Source organism: Perissodus microlepis, chromosome 9 (genome assembly GCF_051167445.1).
Source record: "Perissodus microlepis isolate ML-2025 ecotype Zambia chromosome 9, ASM5116744v1, whole genome shotgun sequence".
In the NCBI taxonomy this organism is placed as follows: domain Eukaryota; kingdom Metazoa; phylum Chordata; class Actinopteri; order Cichliformes; family Cichlidae; genus Perissodus; species Perissodus microlepis.
The window spans coordinates 17,621,693-17,639,541 of record NC_140469.1 but is presented as its reverse complement, the minus strand read 5'-3'; the positions used below and the strand labels follow the sequence as shown (position 1 = coordinate 17,639,541).

The 17,849-nt window shown below is 40.2% G+C and overlaps 2 protein-coding genes across 2 annotated transcripts; both read left to right on the top strand.

The window, feature by feature from the left end:
* The first annotated feature begins 24 nt into the window (after nt 1-24).
* On the top strand, nt 25-8,983 carry LOC146380363 (glycine--tRNA ligase-like). Its single transcript, XM_084939370.1, has 17 exons — nt 25-1,791; nt 2,608-2,709; nt 2,855-2,957; nt 3,112-3,253; nt 3,324-3,412; nt 4,018-4,094; nt 4,177-4,322; nt 4,406-4,555; nt 4,630-4,792; nt 4,928-5,092; nt 5,202-5,309; nt 6,118-6,263; nt 6,349-6,434; nt 6,556-6,665; nt 6,750-6,843; nt 7,931-8,121; nt 8,217-8,983. Exons 1-17 carry the CDS (start codon nt 1,747-1,749, stop codon nt 8,328-8,330), a joined length of 2,031 nt encoding a protein of 676 aa, XP_084795496.1. The 5' UTR covers nt 25-1,746; the 3' UTR covers nt 8,331-8,983.
* A 144-nt stretch (nt 8,984-9,127) lies between these two features.
* hhatlb (hedgehog acyltransferase like, b) lies at nt 9,128-17,811 on the top strand. The gene is made up of 12 exons (XM_084939368.1): nt 9,128-9,284; nt 11,191-11,334; nt 12,760-12,827; nt 12,916-13,029; nt 14,130-14,324; nt 14,405-14,614; nt 14,902-15,073; nt 15,288-15,432; nt 15,518-15,553; nt 15,638-15,839; nt 15,932-16,073; nt 16,148-17,811. The coding sequence occupies exons 2-12, from the start codon at nt 11,229-11,231 to the stop codon at nt 16,354-16,356; spliced, it is 1,599 nt and encodes a 532-aa protein (XP_084795494.1). The 5' UTR covers nt 9,128-9,284; nt 11,191-11,228; the 3' UTR covers nt 16,357-17,811.
* The last annotated feature ends 38 nt before the right edge of the window (nt 17,812-17,849 follow it).

Below are 17,849 nucleotides of genomic sequence, written 5' to 3'. Positions count from 1 at the left end.
GGTAATTCAGGAGTTTTTAATATGACCTCCAAAACTAAAATCTTAATGCTTGGAAATTTAAACCATGTTTTGAATGTTTGCTTCTTTTTGGCTAGGTTTTTTTTTTCCCCTCCTGTGGAAAAAATGTGGACTAAAAATGTCCAAAGCATCAGTTTTATTAGTTTGAACATAAACGGTGTATCAGAGCCAACATGAATGAAACAAGTAAATCCAGTGTGATTTAAAAACAGAAGAATAGTCAGCGAAATTGTTTTTAACACGTGACAAGTTGATGTGTTTAACACAGCATATCGATTCATGTTTCATGTGTATGACAGATATTCTGCGTCCTACCATGATTGTATTGTTTTTGTTAAAAGTGGGATTCTTTTATTTTTTTGCCTCATAGCTCAACATCTGAGAATTCAAAGCAAAGCAGCATCCGGCACAGTGGTGTTGTGATTAGCAGGCCTAACAGTAAGTAGGTCCTGGGTTCAAATCCACTGGTTCCCTCTGTACTCTGGTTTACTTCCAAAGATGCACTTAGAGTTGATTTTTAACCAAATCTAAATTGTTTGGGCGTACCCTGCCTTCTGCCCTGTGACAGCTGGGATATGCTCCAGTGTTTCCTCCACCCCCATGATGCTTAATTGGAGAATTGGAAGAAGATGGGTGGAAAATAAAGGACTGGTAGTATTATTTTTCACCATTAGCTGGCACCACTGATTCACTGTTACTTCCACTACTAGCTCATTTTTATTTAATTTTTTTTCTATTAAGGGCCTGTTAAATTCTCAAAGGTGGGTAAAGGTAAACAGGTTTTTGCGGTCCTACATGCACAAAAGGCACCACTGTTAAGGTGAAGTTACAAAGGCTTTAAAGTGTGGGTTCTTCCTTTATTACTGCTATTACTTAGAAAAAACCAAGGCCTAATGCACAAACATCCTAAATGGATATTTGTTTAGCTGGTTAGTCAGATTACTTTGCCTCTTTATTCCACAAACGAATAATTCTGCCACATGTACAGATCAAGAGTTTGGAGCCTTTTTCACCTCAGTTAACCATGAGACTGTGCCTTCTACCAAAGCTGCTTTCAGCTGCTTCCTCATTCACAAAGGGGGTCATCACAGTGCACTGACTGTCAGACTTGATCTGACAGATGTTCACACCAGATGTTACTTTGCTACTAAATAATTGTTAAGGATAAAACGTCTCAGAGACACAGAGAATGAGCAGGATGAGATTTCTGACTTCCAGACATCACTGATGTTCCGTTATACTTGTTTAGGACAAATTTTCCAAAACCCTTTCTTGCAGAGTTAAGCACACTGGCTTCAAGTTCACTGTGTACAATAGTCAAATAGTTTCACTTTGTGCATTTATGCACCATGCTATTAATTTATTAAATGTGTCTCAGAAAATGAAAAAAATCTTTTAGTATTGTAGTCAGAGCTCATACTTGGATGGAGGAACAAAAGAGCCACATCAAGTTATTTCTATCCTGGGGCCATTGTTCTGCACAGTGTATGTATTACTAGGCTGTTAATGCTAATGACTAAACACTACTGTTGACAGAAAGTCAGGACCAGTGTGGTTTCGTTTTCAACCTGGAATGGAGAATTAATTTGAGCTTCCTGGATGATGCAACACAACAACCTCTTTGCCAGAGTCAGACTATAAAAGAGAAGAAAACATTTCCCTCTCTGTGTCTCAGACTGAAGGAAGCTTGAAGCAGACTTTAACAAGAGCAACGTGTTGAGTGTCAGCATGGAAGAATTACTGGCTCCTTTTAGGCAGGCTGTGCGGGAACAGGTAGGTTTTTCATCTGAAGATCATGCTCGTTTTCCAGATTTCTTTTCTCAAACAAACAACAGCAGCTCTTCAACAAGCGTTATTCTTGTTACTTTTTAATCATAGTTGGTTTCGTTAAATAGATCATGATCATTTCAAGTATCTGCCATTTCTGTTTTCACATGTATCAGAGCATTGCTTAGCCCAGGGGTCTGCAACCTTTAACACCCAAAGAGCCATTTGGACCCGGTTTCCACGCAAAAGAAAACACTGGGAGCCGCAAATACTTTTTGACATCTCAAATGAAGATAACACTGTATATATTGTTTTTTACCTTTGTGCTTTGTGTGAACAACTAAGGTGTGTTGCTTATGAAATCCTTTAAGTGCTACAGAGAAAATTACATTTTATTTATGTAATTAACACATTTTGAACTCTTAAAGAAATATAACAAAAGGAAAGACACCCAGCTGAACTAAAATGATCCATGTAGCAAACAAAAACCGTTGTGAGCCGCCACCCTTATATCGCCTTTGGGCTTTTGGAGCGTTGACCTGGCTTTTTAAAAAATAATTGGAAAAAAAAGCACTATGCTGCTAAAAGATAAAAAAAAAAAAAAATAGATATTTGCAATATTCTGCCTAAATATGTATTTTACCTGGTTAATGTGTGTGGCGGGGCGTGGTCTGCATCGCCGCTGCAGGGGAGACAGACGCACCTGAGCGGCACCCGCAATCACGCCTCGCGGTCTGTGCTCTCTATGCTGTTGTGTACTGAAACTGAAAAACCACATAATTCGAGTGTGGAGAGGAGGTAAAGTGTAGTTCTGTTCTGCAGGGTGACTTGGTCCGTGAGTTAAGGGAGAAAGGTGCTCCGGAGCAGGAGGTGAGCAAAGCTGCTGCAGAGCTGAAATCACGGAAAAAGACTCTTGAAGCAAAGGTGAGAGTCTCACAGCTCCTGATTGGCCTTTGCACTGATTCTGCTTTCAGTTTGACATGTTTTTCCTCGCGTGCCTCTCTGCTAACTTTTATGACCCCCACTCTGATTAAGAAATAGTGCCTCACACCATCATTTCCCATTACAGGAACTGGCTCTGCAGCCCAAAGAGGACACAGTGGATCGAGTGAAGATGGAAGATACATTGAAGAGGAGGTTCTTCTATGATCAGGCATTTGCCATATATGGAGGTAAGGTAGCAGAAAGGAAGGATAACAGAAGCTGATACAGGAAAAGCTGAAAAACCGAGTACATGCTGAAAAAACCAAGAAAACACTTGTGGAAATGCTTCATTTTTTAATCAATATTTATTTTATTTTTTAAAAAAATCTACTTGTCCCTCAGGTGTGAGCGGCCTGTACGACTTCGGGCCTGTGGGCTGTGCTCTGAAGAACAACATCCTGCAGGTGTGGAGGCAGCACTTCATCCAGGAGGAGCAGATCCTGGAGATCGACTGCACCATGCTGACCCCTGAGCCCGTCCTCAAGTAGGTAAGCACAAATTCAAGTTTGGCTTCTAATGGATTTGTCCTATAACCAGCTCCCCATTTGTTTCAGGACTTCTGGGCATGTGGATAAATTTGCTGACTACATGGTGAAAGATGCCAAGACAGGCGAATGCTACCGGGCAGATCATCTTCTCAAAGGTGGTTTTAAACTTTCTGACAAGTGTCAGATTTCATGACCCGGACAGAAAATGACAGAAAACTAAAGGAACTATGAGAAATACAGAGAAATACATCATAATCTTGCTGATGTTAGACATATTTTGGTGATATTTATTTCCCTGCAGAGTGAGTTCTGAACAGGTTTTTACCTGCCTTGCTGTTTAGTATCTCCTCTGAGGAATTGATTTCGAGCTGCACAGATAACTGATAAGTTTTTTCTTCCACCTGACATCGGTCAAGCAGGTCAACAGACCTTTTAAAAAAGAAAGAAAATGAGAATAATTATTTAACATTTAAACAGAGTGTGTAATAAATACCTATTTTAACCTTGTACTCTTAGTTAAAGGGATATTTCGAGCGATTTTGCACATGAAGATAGTTTCGTGATGTCTATGGGTTTCTTTGTATGACATTTATCCTTTTTTTTATTGTACATTTTATATAAAGGACTTATTGACTGGCTGGTTTTCTTAGATCTCATTATTGGCTAAAACCAAACAGGCAAACACATCAATGAAACAATAATCTAAAAATGTGCGTGTTAATCCTTGCATCTATCTTCTTTTTCATTTTATTCCTCACAGCTCACTTAAAGAAACTGATGTGTGAGGAGACGTGCTCAGCGGGGCAGGTGAATGAATTGGAGGATGTCATCACACAGGTGTGTGCCTCGCAAACACACATGCACCGGTGTGTTGGTGAAGAAATAATCCTGTGATGCATTTGTGGTCCCTCTGTTTCAGATGGATAACTACGCTCAGCAGGAGCTGGCCGATCTGTTTGTGAAATACAACGTCAAGTCTCCTGCCACAGGAAATGACCTCACACCTCCTGTCTCCTTCAACCTCATGTTTCAGACGTCCATCGGGCCTGGAGGGAACATGCCTGGGTACTCATATCTGCACTTGCAACATTCCTTTCAAGGTTTATTATTTTGCTGTGTTGAAATTGTGCACGTTGGTATTTTTGCAGCTACCTGCGACCTGAAACAGCTCAGGGAATGTTCCTCAACTTCAAACGTCTTTTGGAGTTCAACCAGGGAAAGCTTCCCTTTGCTGCTGCTCAGATCGGAAACTCCTTCAGGAATGAAATATCTCCTCGCTCTGGACTCATTCGTGTTAGGTAATGCTTAGAATGAATTATTGCTGCCTTTCAAAAGGGATGTTGGGTGAAATATCAGCATTTCCTGCTTGCAGGGAGTTCACCATGGCTGAGATCGAGCACTTTGTGGATCCAAATGAGAAGGTCCACCCTAAATTCTCCAATGTGGCCGACCTGGAGATCATGCTGTTCTCCTCCCAGGCTCAGACAAGCGGACAGTCAGCACAAATGATGAGGCTGGGAGATGCTGTGGAGCAGGTAGGTGTCGTTTTACTGACATACCTTAGAGCACCAAAACTATAGCATAGATGAAAGATGAATGGTTAGAAGCAAGTTTGGTATTTAATTCAGTATTTGACGCACATCTTTATATTCACTGTCTCTCTGCTGCAGGGAGTCATCAACAACTCTGTGCTGGGCTACTTCATTGGAAGAATCTACCTGTATCTGATCAAAGTGGGACTATCCAAAGACAAAGTGCGCTTCCGTCAGCACATGGAAAACGAGATGGCTCATTACGCATGTGACTGCTGGGATGCTGAGTCCAAAACCTCCTATGTAAATATTTTTTCTTTCCACTAACAGACTTATAAAACCATTGAAAGCATTATAAAGACAGCGTCCAGTTTTAAATTTTTGTTGTACCTTTGTGTTTTTTCTTCTTCAGGGTTGGATTGAAATTGTGGGCTGTGCGGATCGCTCCTGTTACGACCTTTCGTGTCACTCCAGAGCTACCAAAGTCCCTCTGGTGGCAGAAAAGATGCTAAAAGAGCCCATATCCTTCTGTGGTCCCAGTCAAACAACCTGACTATAATTACACTAAATGTGTCAGGTCAGACCTATAGCCCATTAATAAAATATTTTAAATATCCAACTTTATTTATTTACAATATAGGTTTTTGCCTTTGAACAATTCTCCTTCATTTCAATTCAATTTTATTTAAAGCGCACCAATTCACACCAACAACTTTATATTAAAAGGTAAAGACCCTACAGTTGGTAACCGTGGGAAGGAAAAACTCCACTTTTATCAGCAGGAAACCTCCAGTAGAACCAGCTCAAGCAGGGGGAGTCATTACTGCGACTGCGTGGGGGTGAGGAGGAGTGTTAGATTTCATGCTAAAATCACTCAGGCTGTGGATACAGGTTTGAAAAATGAAGCCTCTGTCTTCAACCTGCATTCTTTGTATTGGCCAGCAGGGGGCTCATGGTTACAAAAAGAGGCAATATAGTTTGAGAAAAGAACCCTACTACACTTTTATGATCTCAGTAAACACTTTTTTTTATGAGTTTATGATCTGAGTAGCCAGTTTTAAGCCCTGTTTGATATAGATGTAGTGTTTATATTGGAAATTACAGTCCTATTTAGAGTAAAATAGACCTAAACCATGTATAGGATGTGGAGTGTTTCTCAGCCGAGTCTTCTTCCAAAAACACAAGATGGCGATGGCGAAAATGCTTAAGTCAAGGCTTCAAAACATGGCTTTACCAACCAGTGGCTGATGTCTCAGTGGCTTTATCCATCCTTTCTCCATTGTTATGTTTTTTTTTTCTCCAAGTTTTAGGCCTTAATTAGTTCATACAAAACAGTAAATGTCATCCAGTTTGAGCCCAACAAAAGTGCCATCGGAATGGCCTACAAAAAGGATGCCAAGCTGGCTCTGGAGTACCTGGCAGTCTGTGATGATTGCTACATCAGCGATCAGGAAAAGCTTCTCAGTGAAAAAGGGTAATTAATGACGTTCATGCTCTTAACAACCATAAAGTTCATTTATGAAGCATTTTGTGACTTGATGTTGTGTTTCTGTCTGTAGGGAGTTCAGCTTTGAGACAGACGGCAAAACCTTCAAACTCACCAAAGACATGGTCAGTGTGAAGAGGTTCCAGAAAACCCTGCATGGTAAGAGGTGACATCAATCCTGTTTTTTAATGCCAGAGTAGGCAAGTTATTGTGGAAGGGTGGCAAAAACAACAACAACAAAAAAAAATCCCTCAAATGTCTCTGTTTTTCCCTGTCACAGTGGAGGAGATTATTCCCAATGTAATTGAACCCTCTTTTGGAATCGGCAGAATCATGTACTCGATCTACGAGCACTCATTCCACATCCGGGAGGGGGATGAACAGAGGACTGTAAGAATACTCCACAACAAGAAAACAGATCTGAGTAACGGTTACGTGTTTGTTTTGATTTAAGATGCTTTATTCTGTGGTCAGTATTTCAGCTTTCCTACCATTGTGGCTCCATACAAATGCTCCATCCTGCCTTTGAGCCAGAACCAGGACTTTGTGCCATTCATCCACCAGTTAGGTGAGTATAGTCTTTCCATTTCAGTAGAGTGTTGGCTGTTACAGTTAAATACTCAAATGCTCTTTTCAATAGTATTTGGTGAATACTATTGAATACTAGAGCCAGGATATAGTTAGCTTAGCTTGGCTTAGCTTTAGTCTGACATTGTCTGCAGCCTGGCCAAATTCAATAGAGGATTTTCTTATTTTCCTTAGTTGATCACTGGGAACAGAGATACACCCCATGATTCATGATGGGGTGTATCTCTGTTCCCAGTGCTTTCTGCAGTAACTAGTTTAACTAATTGTTTTCTGTTTGGTTCTCATGCATTGTTTATGCACAGATCTCTGAATGTCCTGCCACACCAATTCAATCAGGTTGAGGTGTGGACTTCGACTGGTCCATTGCAACACCTTTATTCTTTACTCTTTACCTTTTGAGCCATTCTGTTATAGATTTGCTGCTGGTTTGGGATCATCGTCCAGTTTCAGCAGAGCTTTAGTTGTCAGACAGATGTCCTCACATTTGATTTTCAGTGACTGCAAGGTGTCCGAGTTCGTTAGCTAAAAACAAGCCAAAATCATCACCCCTCTACCACCGTGCATGACAGTTGCTATGAGGTGCACACGCTGATTTGCTGTGTTTTGTTTTCACCAAACACAGCATATGTTTGTCCTGGCAAACCTTCCAAACTAGTCACACTTGTTTAGTCTGTATTGTTATGAAGTTTAACATTTAACATGCTAAGGCTTGCAGAGTCTCAGCTATAGCTCCAGCGGCATTTGCAATTCCTGTGCATGTTGCACGGTCTGACCTTGGGCTGAATTTGCTGGGAATTGTGTTATTACACACCTGAGTGCTCCAGACCAACAAACTGCCAAAGCATCTGCTTTTACATTCTCTTTTTCAGATTACTGAGTGACTTTGCCAGGGTTATAAGTCATGGTAGGTCTTGGAATACTGAGTATACATGTAGTATTACTTAGCAAGTTTTAGAGGTTGGCAATAGTCTCTTCCTATTTATAGTCTTAATGTTACACCCAGCTAATAGCTGTATATTCATACTTAAGCAAATGTAATGGTTTTGTCATCATCTTCCTCCTTGTAGCTGAGGCTATGACCAGAAACGGTGTGTCTTACAAAGTAGACGACTCTTCAGGGTCCATCGGGAGGCGCTACGCGCGGTCAGATGAGATCGGAGTGGCTTTTGGAATCACCATCGACTTCGACACAGTGAACAAGACGCCTCACACAGCCACTCTGAGAGACCGTGACTCTATGAGGCAAATCAGGGCCGAGGTAAACCAGTTAACTGTTTTGATTTTTGAAGGTGCCATATCTGTTTTTTTTTTTCGTTGGTTTTTTGGATACTAATTTACTAAAATATATCACAGATCACAGAGTTGCCAGACATTGTACAAGATCTGGCTAGTGACACCTTGAAGTGGGCTGATGTGGAGAGCAAGTACCCCATCTTTGAAGGACAGGAGTCCAGCAAGAAGGAGTAACTATCCATCCACCCATTCATGTCACGAAGTGGGACACACTCTGTACAGGTCCCCAAAACCTCCTATCTCCAATTGGAGATAACATTTGGAGAACAGTGTTGCTCAAGCAAATCACCAACTGACATGTTGAACTGTTCCTATGAAGGAGGAGAATGGTATAATAATCTATAATTTTCTACATTGTCACGTTTGATTGTCAAATAAACAACAAAATATTTGTCCTACAGTTCCTTTCATTTGCCGCTTAAATGACAAACTGTATTGTATTTTGAGATATTGTCACTAGTTGGCACTGCGTGTTGTTTTATATCTCCCAGTGAGCTGTTGTTAGAATCTGAGACACGGAGCTTCAGGCTGCTCAAATTTGCAGGAGGCGTAGACCATCCCAAAACAGACCTGGCAACATGTAGAATGGAAAAAATTTTACAGATAAAATATCTGGGTCTTTTTTCTTTTGACAGTAAAAATAGTTCCTCAAATCTTCAAAGTATGTTATGTTAAGCAGTGTGACGCAATGCAGACATGAGTACATGTAACTATGTAAATATAACGAGGGCTTCAACTTCAGACTTTTCAGTATTAAATATGAAAATATCGACATATGGCTTCAGTGAGTTTTGCGAACTATTTGCTGCTTATTAGCAAATATAGGAGACCTGAATAGATGTCCAATGTTGTGTGGCTCATAGTCTATTATACTGTTTTAGCAGTCCTCCCGTTCCGCCCCCTCTGTGTCAGTGGACAAAGTACAAATACATCATGTCACCTTTAATGGGTGGCAGCTCCCTCTCAGGGAGTCAAAGGGACCTGCAGCTTGACCTGCACTCTGTGGAAGCACAGCAGATGCAAAACTTTACCTTTCCTTCCATGTTCTTTTTTTATGTGACATTTTAAAGTGCCTTTGAAACAATCTGAATTTTCTTTAACAACTACTTTGGGCTTACTGCGATCAAGGTCAGTATCACAACAGGTGGTGTGGAGGACAAACTGAAGTGCATGACCGTGTGGCATTTCAACAGCATGCATCTCATTCAGACACAGTGAAGAGAAAGCAGGAAGGGGTTTTACTGTAGTTCATTGTTACTTCATTTAGCTGAGTTTGATTTTTCTCTTATAGCAACACGTAGCTGTTTCATTGTGTGCAAGCCTAAGCTGCAATTCATCAGAGAGAAATCGTTTAGTTAAAAATAGCAGGCAGCTGCACTTTCTAATCGGCCAGTTTACCCTCCACCTTTTTATGAGAAATGTGTCAAACAAGTCAAAGAAACAATATTCTTAAATAATTGATGCTTAAAATCAGGCATTATACAGCAAGGTTTTTGGAACAGAATATATTAAATAAGGAGGAGAAAGCAGGTTCTTATGGTACCAAAGAAGATGCATCAGAATCCACAAAGCAATAGATAAATAGTAAAAGGAACCACTCTTTGGCACAATAGGAGGGCATGCTTATAGTGAATTATGCAGTTTATTATGCAGACGCAAATCAAATCAAATATGATCTTGTAAGATACGGTTAACCGTCAAATATTAAACTATCAGACCAGGCCTACTAATACAGTTCATTTAGGTTTAACAGATTTTTTGCTATAGCTGACTCTGACTTTTCCTTAGTTGCTGGTTTCTAGTCTTACTAAAGCAAATTCTGGTGCCTATTAGAGTCAAAATACTACTAATAATAATATTAACAATAATAAAAATAATAATGATACAATATGTTTTAGGGCAGGCCTCCCATGTAACAGAAAAGTCATGACCCCTATGGTATTTCAGTGTCTCTCAGTTCCTCTGTCAGCTCCACCCTTCACAACATGGCGACTATGAAAAGTGTGATTAATTTATGCCAGTAAAACCAGCATGTCATGTGACTTAATTCTTCCCATGTTATCACTGGACTATTAGAAACTCTGATACAACAGCATCGTGACCAGTCATGTCATTCTGTCATGAAGTCATTCGTAGATCTCAGGGTGCAATCAGCCACTCGTGCTGCTACGCAGCTTACCTTATTAGCCAGCTGGCTAGTTTGTGAGCATAGAGAAATCCTTGAGTAAGTCATCGGTTTAGTCAAAAACTGCAATCCTGTAAGTGGTTCCTGGTCCCAAAAAGCTTAAGAATTGCTCAATTTAAACTACCTAAGTGTAAATAAACCAGAAAAAACAACATACCATTTTAAAAGTACCATTTAAAATCTGATGTGTTAGTAAGAGTGATCTAATAGCAACACTGATGGTTTTTTACTCTGAGGTGTTAAAAAATAAAAAATCCTACTGCTCTGCTTTCCTTTGAATAACGGATGTGGAAACTTTGTTGACAGCCGGACTAATAATCTTTAAAATTAGTAGTTATTAATCCATTTGATGAATGTACAAAGATAAGTACAGTTAAAATGTGGAATGTCCCTCTGTGATAGTCACAGGTTAAGAGGAAGCAAATGGCTTTTGTTACTTTCCATCTCTGATAATGTGTCACAGAAAGTTCACGGATGACAGTTACCTAAATTTAGAATCAGCGATGGATTAGAGGTCTATTTTAGTTGGGTTATACAAAATAATGTAATAAATGCCCTCATACAAATACTGCAGTAGGACTGTGACACTTTTTGTGAGGCTCAGTTTATTTTTAGGATTACAGCTGTTCATGAAGAATAATGTGCCACCCTTCCTGTTGCACAGCAGTGAGTGGGATCCAAAGGATCCCCAAAATAAAAGATAACATCAGGGGAAAGGGGATGAACCTCTGGCATATGTGTCTTACTGTAGGCAGGATAACTCAGGAATGCTATTTGGCACCGCCTGTTTTAGGTGTGACAGACAGATTAAATGCCAAGTACTCTGACTTCTCTGTGGTTTATATTCAGGAGCCTCCGGAGCTCCGTGCTGTCCTGACTGCATCGCCATGGGGCTCAAAGCTGCTCTTCCCAAGTATGAGATTTATTTCTACAACACTGTTTTGTGTCTGGCCATGTTCTGGGCCACTAGCTGGATCTTTGAGGTGTCCAGTTGTGAGTATGAGTTAACACACTCACACACATGCACACAGAAAAAGAGTATCCGAATATTAAGCCTACTATATTTGGTCATTTATAATGAAAACTGTCCTAACTGGTGGTGCAGGTGGATTCAAACTTAGGACTCTGAGTTAAAAGTTCACAGGTTTATTTACAACAATGAAATACCAGGAATTGTATCTGAAAGCTTTAACACAACGAGGTCTGATGTCGGGTTAACAGGTAAATCCACAGCTTAATTTTTCCCACAGGAATCTCTTTAAACAAACTTTCCAAATTTCTCTCAAGAGTTTCTGCACAGAAGCATCCAAAATGCTACTAACTGTGTAGGCAAGCTGTCCATCAATGACCCAGATGGTTGGAGGGGGGTTGGAAGGGGGGTACAACAGACTGGACTAAGTGGGTTTCGACTGGAATATGTGCAACGTTCCACATGCTGTCGATTCTCATATTCTGGGGTAGCTTAAGACAGACACACACAGAGTTAATCAGAACCTCAACTTCAAAAGGACCAGTGTAGCTAGGGGACAGTTTCTCGAATTCAGTTCAAAGTTGAATGTTTTTAGTGGATAACCAGACTTTCTGATCTGCAACATAGCTGGGCACTGGGATCGAACTGAATGAGACCAGTGGCAAAGAAAGTGTTAGAGTTGGGTGAGTACTCTTTCCAGGTAAACTGGAAAGTCCAGGTGGACCTGTTGGTCGATGCCACATGCCAGAGACCTGCATCTAGCTCCTGGTTAGTTCCCTCTGCTTGCTTGTTGGTCACATGTATTTCTTGAATGATGTGATTTTTGAGCCAGAGGTGACCAACAACTAAACGTGTACAGAATATGATGAACCAGCACAGGACTAGGTGACAGAAAACTACTAAGAAGACCATTTTGTTTAAAGGATATCTATTTATATTTATAGCATATAAATACCTATGAAGTACTAGCTAATCATATATTAATTCCGTGACTCTATCCTAGCCTATCTATACTTTATAAACAAATTATCTTGCAATTTAAATCATAAAAAAGACTAAAACAAAGCTTGACTAAATTATTTTCCTCTTTTTCCTGATCAGCATACATTAGATTCCTCGAATGCAAAGTTCATCTGAGACTGTAGCACAGTCACGTACAGACAATACACTGTGAAGTATACATATGGGGGAAGTGTCACAGTGTAAGGTTGAGGAGTCTGAGCTATGTAGACCACGCTGAGGAGAACAGGTGTCGGTATTAATACCACCGAGCACAAGAAGAAAATAGGCCCTCTGTTTGGCCTACATTTGTTTCACTGTCAATCTAGCAAAGGTTTGTCATTTGCACTCAAGGACAAGAAAAGAAAACATGGTGCACAGAAACTCTTGGCTTCTGTACCAAACTATAAAATGTTGTATTTCCCCCCCCCCCATTGTCCCATTGTTAGCCAGTGCAAACAGAAAGACTTTCAAAACCAGCGTGAAGCCAGGATGGTACTACTTTGGGAGGAAAATGGTAAGAAAATGAATGCAGCTCATTTGTCATCATTTGTTTGCAGAAGTGTTCTAATATTTCTAATATTGTTGTGCTCGCTGGTCTACAGGAAACTGCAGATTTCGAGTGGCTGATGTGGTTTTCCACCTTTAGAGACCACATCATATTTGCGCTCTCTGGTCATGTGCTGTTTGCCAAGATCTGCTCCATGCTGGCTCCACAGGTGCTTCTCCTGACAGATTGATGGATTGTTTTCATTGAGCTTCTGTAGGCGGATTAATGTAGTATAGGACAGATCCAATATTTACTGCTAGTGTTAATAATCTGAGTGAAGCACTGAACTGCAATGAACCCAAGTTTATTTCTCACCATTATCTGGCAACCTCAAAATCTTCTTTGTCACAGTTTTTTTTTTTTACAACATTGCACAGTGATTTTTATATCATTCAGTAAACAGTGGGTGAATAATGGGACCATGTGGATAGACAAAACCATAATCACTGGGGAGATTTCATATAAAACAGGTATGAATGTCATGGCAATTTTGAGCTTTTAATTGTTTGTTTTTTTTGAGCTGCTCTTTTCCCAGGGTGGTATGATCTAACACCATACATCTTTAATGACCTTAAAAACAAGAACTGGGTGCACAAGAGTTCATGTAAATCATCTGATTTCCTTGCATGAACCTGCCTTTTAAGTGTGGTCTAAAAATTTTCAGCAGGGTTGAGGTCAACCCCTTGGGAAGGCCAGTCCAGAAGCTTAATGTTAGCCTGCTTTAGCCATTAGAAAACACAGTTGGTTCTAAGTTTTAACCGTTTGGTTGTTGAGGTGAAGGTTAAAAACTTGGAGGTTGTCCTCAGTCTTCATTGTTCCGTCCACTTTGTGCAATGTATCAGTACCAGTGGCACCAAAACAGCCCCAGAGCATGATGCTGCCACCACCATGCTTGACACTTGGGACATTGTTCTTCGGTTTGAAAGCCTCAACTTTACTCGTCCTAACATACCTCTTGTATATGTGTTATAATTGCTCAATCTTTTTCTTATTTGAGCATAAAAACTATTCTCCATGAGATATTTGGCTTGTCCATGTGGGCTGCTGTAAATTTCAGTTGAGCTAGAGGATGTTGATTTTGGAGCAAGTTTATATCTCTTGGGTTCATCAAGTTAAAAAACACTGTAGAACCTTCAAAGATTTAAGTGAGTATATGTACATTTTTGACGCTGTATCTATCATTCACTCGTTAAAGATGATATTCATGCCCATGATGAATGTATGAAAACTTTTAAACCACAATGGTGACACCATTTTTCTGTCCCACAGTATCGGTCCTTGGTATATATGGTGTACGGCCTGCTTACTGTGTGGACCAGCATGGGCTGGACCTATGTCACCCTCATCCTCTCCCACTGTATCCTGCTCTACAGCATCTCTTTAGTGAAAATCCGCTGGCTTTGCTTCGTCACTGGTCTTTGTACGCTGGCTACATTCAAGTGTGAACCCTTCATTTCCTGGCAGGTAAGCTGCTGGCACCCAAACACCTCAGTGTATTGTCTATACATTTCTCATGGTCGATTCCCCATGTCTTCTCTAAACAGGCAGGTTTTGTGGAAGGGGACTTTGAGTTGCGTCCTGTTTTCTTCTATGGAGGATGTGGGTTTACAATCATGCGTTGTATGAGTTTTGCTCTGGAGAACTGTGAAAGAAAAGATGGCAACTACAACATCTTGGAGCTGCTCAAGTACAACTTCTACCTCCCTTTCTTCTATTTCGGGCCTATCATGACTTTTGATAAATTTTATGTTCAAGTAAGTTGAATTTGATTCTTTACAGGTTACAAAATTATTAAGTATAACGATCGCTGCTGGGGATTTTGAACCCCGTGTGACCTAAAATTGATGGTTTCTTTTACTTTTCTTTACTGTTCATGAAGATATTTAGAACACATAATGTAAAGTTTACATGCATTTATGTCGCCATCAGTAAAAAAAATCTGACGTTTAAAGTATCCCTAAATAACAGGGCTCTTGTCTGCTGAGGCTGAAAGTTTCTGGCTTTCTCCGTAGTTGTGACGTGTGTTTGCTGCCCTCTGCAGGTCAACAGGTGTGACCTTACCAGGAAAGAGCGGGAGATGTGGAATATCAACCTGCACGGTGTAATCCACCTTATCGTCATCATTGTAGTGGACATCCTCTTCCACTTCATGTACATCCTCACCATCCCCACTGACTTGAAGCTGATGAAGCACCTGTCTGACTGGGCTCTAGGTCTGTGCCACTTCCCGAAAATTCCCGTTTTAATATTTTTAAACCCAACGGCATGCAAAAAAAAAGCACAAATGAAGACTGAACATTAACATATAATTAAAAGCTTTGACTTTATGCAAACAAACATTAACATGAAAAATTTCCAGTTTTAATTTCAATTATTTGAGATGAAAGGAAACTTGCAGCAGAACTGATGTCACTGCATTGTTTCCAGTGGGGCTGGCTTACTTTAATCTGGTGTATGACTGGGTGAAAGCAGCTGTGATGTTTGGAGTCATCAACACGGTATCCAGACTGGATCACCTTGACCCTCCTAAACCACCAAAATGCATCACCATGCTCTATGTGTTTGCTGAAACGTGAGTGAGGCTTGAACACATGTGAGTGGTTCCAGGCGTACATGTGGTATAATTCTATAGTACTAAAGCTGATTTTGTTTTGTAGTCACTTCGACAGAGGGATCAACGATTGGCTGTGCAAGTGAGTGTCTCCAAAAGGCTACCAATATTAAAGTCATGTTAATCATTTGAAAAGCAGAGGTTCTGATGAAGCCCTAATCCACAGGTATGTGTATAATTACCTGGGTGGAAAGCATGAGAACGTGGTGGAGGAGCTTGTGGCTACACTGTGCACCTTCGGCATCACCATCCTCTGGTTGGGACCCTGTCAGGTGGTCCTGGTCTGGGCTTTCCTGAACTGTTTTGGTCTCAACTTTGAGCTGTGGACAGCCAAATTCTTCTCCGTGGAGCCATTTAGCTCTTTTGAGGTTGGTTAGATGAGTTTTTTGTACACATCAATAAGCAGTTTATAAGGGATATGGGATTTAATGTGCATGTTGTATATAAATATGATTTGCAGATGGCAATGTCAGAAGCGATGTCTCGGCGCATCAGAGCCATCTTCAACACTTTTAACTTCTGGAGCATTGTATTGTACAACGTTCTGGCCTTGAACAGTTTGGACTTTGCAAAGTTGGTTGCCAAACGGCTGCTTCTAAAAGGTGATTTTGGTTGTTAATTATGAGGCAACTTTGCCATTTCTTACCAGCTTATTAACAATGAATTACCTTCCCAGGCTTCCCCATAACCACCATCATCGTCATGTTTGTGACCTACTGTCTGATTCAAGTGATCAAGGAGCAAGAGAGGAGACAGGCACTCATAGACGATCCCGATCCACTCCCACCGGCACCGCCTCCAAACGCTGCCACCAGTCCTACCACTGCAACTGCACCCACTGCTGCTCAGCCGGTCGCAGATCCCAGCAAAGAAAAAGCAGAGTAGATATTTAATTTTTAACGAATGGTTACAATGATGAAAAATGTGAGTTCTGTCCAAATGCTAACAGTATTATGAGTTTGAATGGATGCAGACAAGCTCGCTGTAAATAAAATTTAAAGTATTTTTACCTAAGGGAGAATTTAAAACTTAATGAAAAAAAAAATTACAGTAAATTAATATTTACTGTAACATATTGTGAAGTTCACCTGTATACTAACCAGGACTAACAATAAAACTACATTGTCGGGACTGTGATTGGTCTAGAGCAAAAGTAAACTGCAAAGATTAGTGAAAACATTTGTACTTTGTGTGTTTATGTAGGTTTTTGTTCTCTCTGATGAAACTGCTAGTGCTTTTTACACTACATGAGTCAGTGTTGAGTCTTGTCATAGTACCGTGAGCCATTTCTGTTGCATTACATCAGCACTTTGTCACTGAATCCTGTTTGCTGCTTCCACATGGAAAACACTTTGAATACTGTTGGGAGGGAGTGCTACAGACACCTGTGGTGAATCACTGCTCTGACCAGAACAAGGCAATAAAATGCATTTAATGACATCAAACAGCGGAGGTTCCCTTTTTTTGTTAGGGTAAATTTACCAGGTAATTTTAGCAAATCACTTGGGTCACTAAGAAAAAAAATTATGTGTGACATTTAACTGTGTTTTCATGATTACCTGAAATGTTTTTAATATTTTTGTGTTAAACTGATGCAATAAAACATGAGTGTTTGAGCCTCTACAGCTTTTGAGACATTAGCTGCCCCATGTTTTTTGACACGAGCAGTGTTCAGGGTAAAATGGTTCAGCTGATCAGTGAAAATGTCCCACTGTACTCAGCCAAAGCCCCTCTCATCCTTTCCTCTACCCACTGGTTGTATTTTTAAAACAATTTGATGTCTGTCACATTTATCACTTCTATGTCAACATGTTTCTTTCATCCTTTTTTCAGGTAGTGTAATGTGAAAATGGAATGTAAGACATAGAATAAGAAATATATCAAAATATTTTTAAAATGGGGAACTTTAAAAATATCTAAAAAACTCAACTCAGAGGGTGGCCCACTTTACCTGAAATGAACCCATTTTATCTAATACATGAGGGTAAATTGGGCTGGTAATTAAAAATGTTTTTCATACAAATTTGCTTAATTTAGAAAATTATCTGCATTTTTCTGGCAGAGGACAGCACAACGTGGATTATGAATCAGATCACCAGTAAACTGAGAACTGTTAGCTTAGCAAAAGGACTGGTCTAAAAGAGCGAAGCAGCTGAACAAATATATTGCCAAATCCTTATTTATAACTGTCTCTTTGAAATGAACAAGAACATTATGTTAAACATTCTGTGTATTAAAATAAATCTATTAGTCATTTCAGAGTTTCCTCTGTTTTCCACAGAGTCATCGTCACATGTATGTAATGCTACAAAATGCTAAGATGACCCCCTCAGAGAAGCCTACTAAACCATGTACTCCAGGGTCCGCCATGACTCATG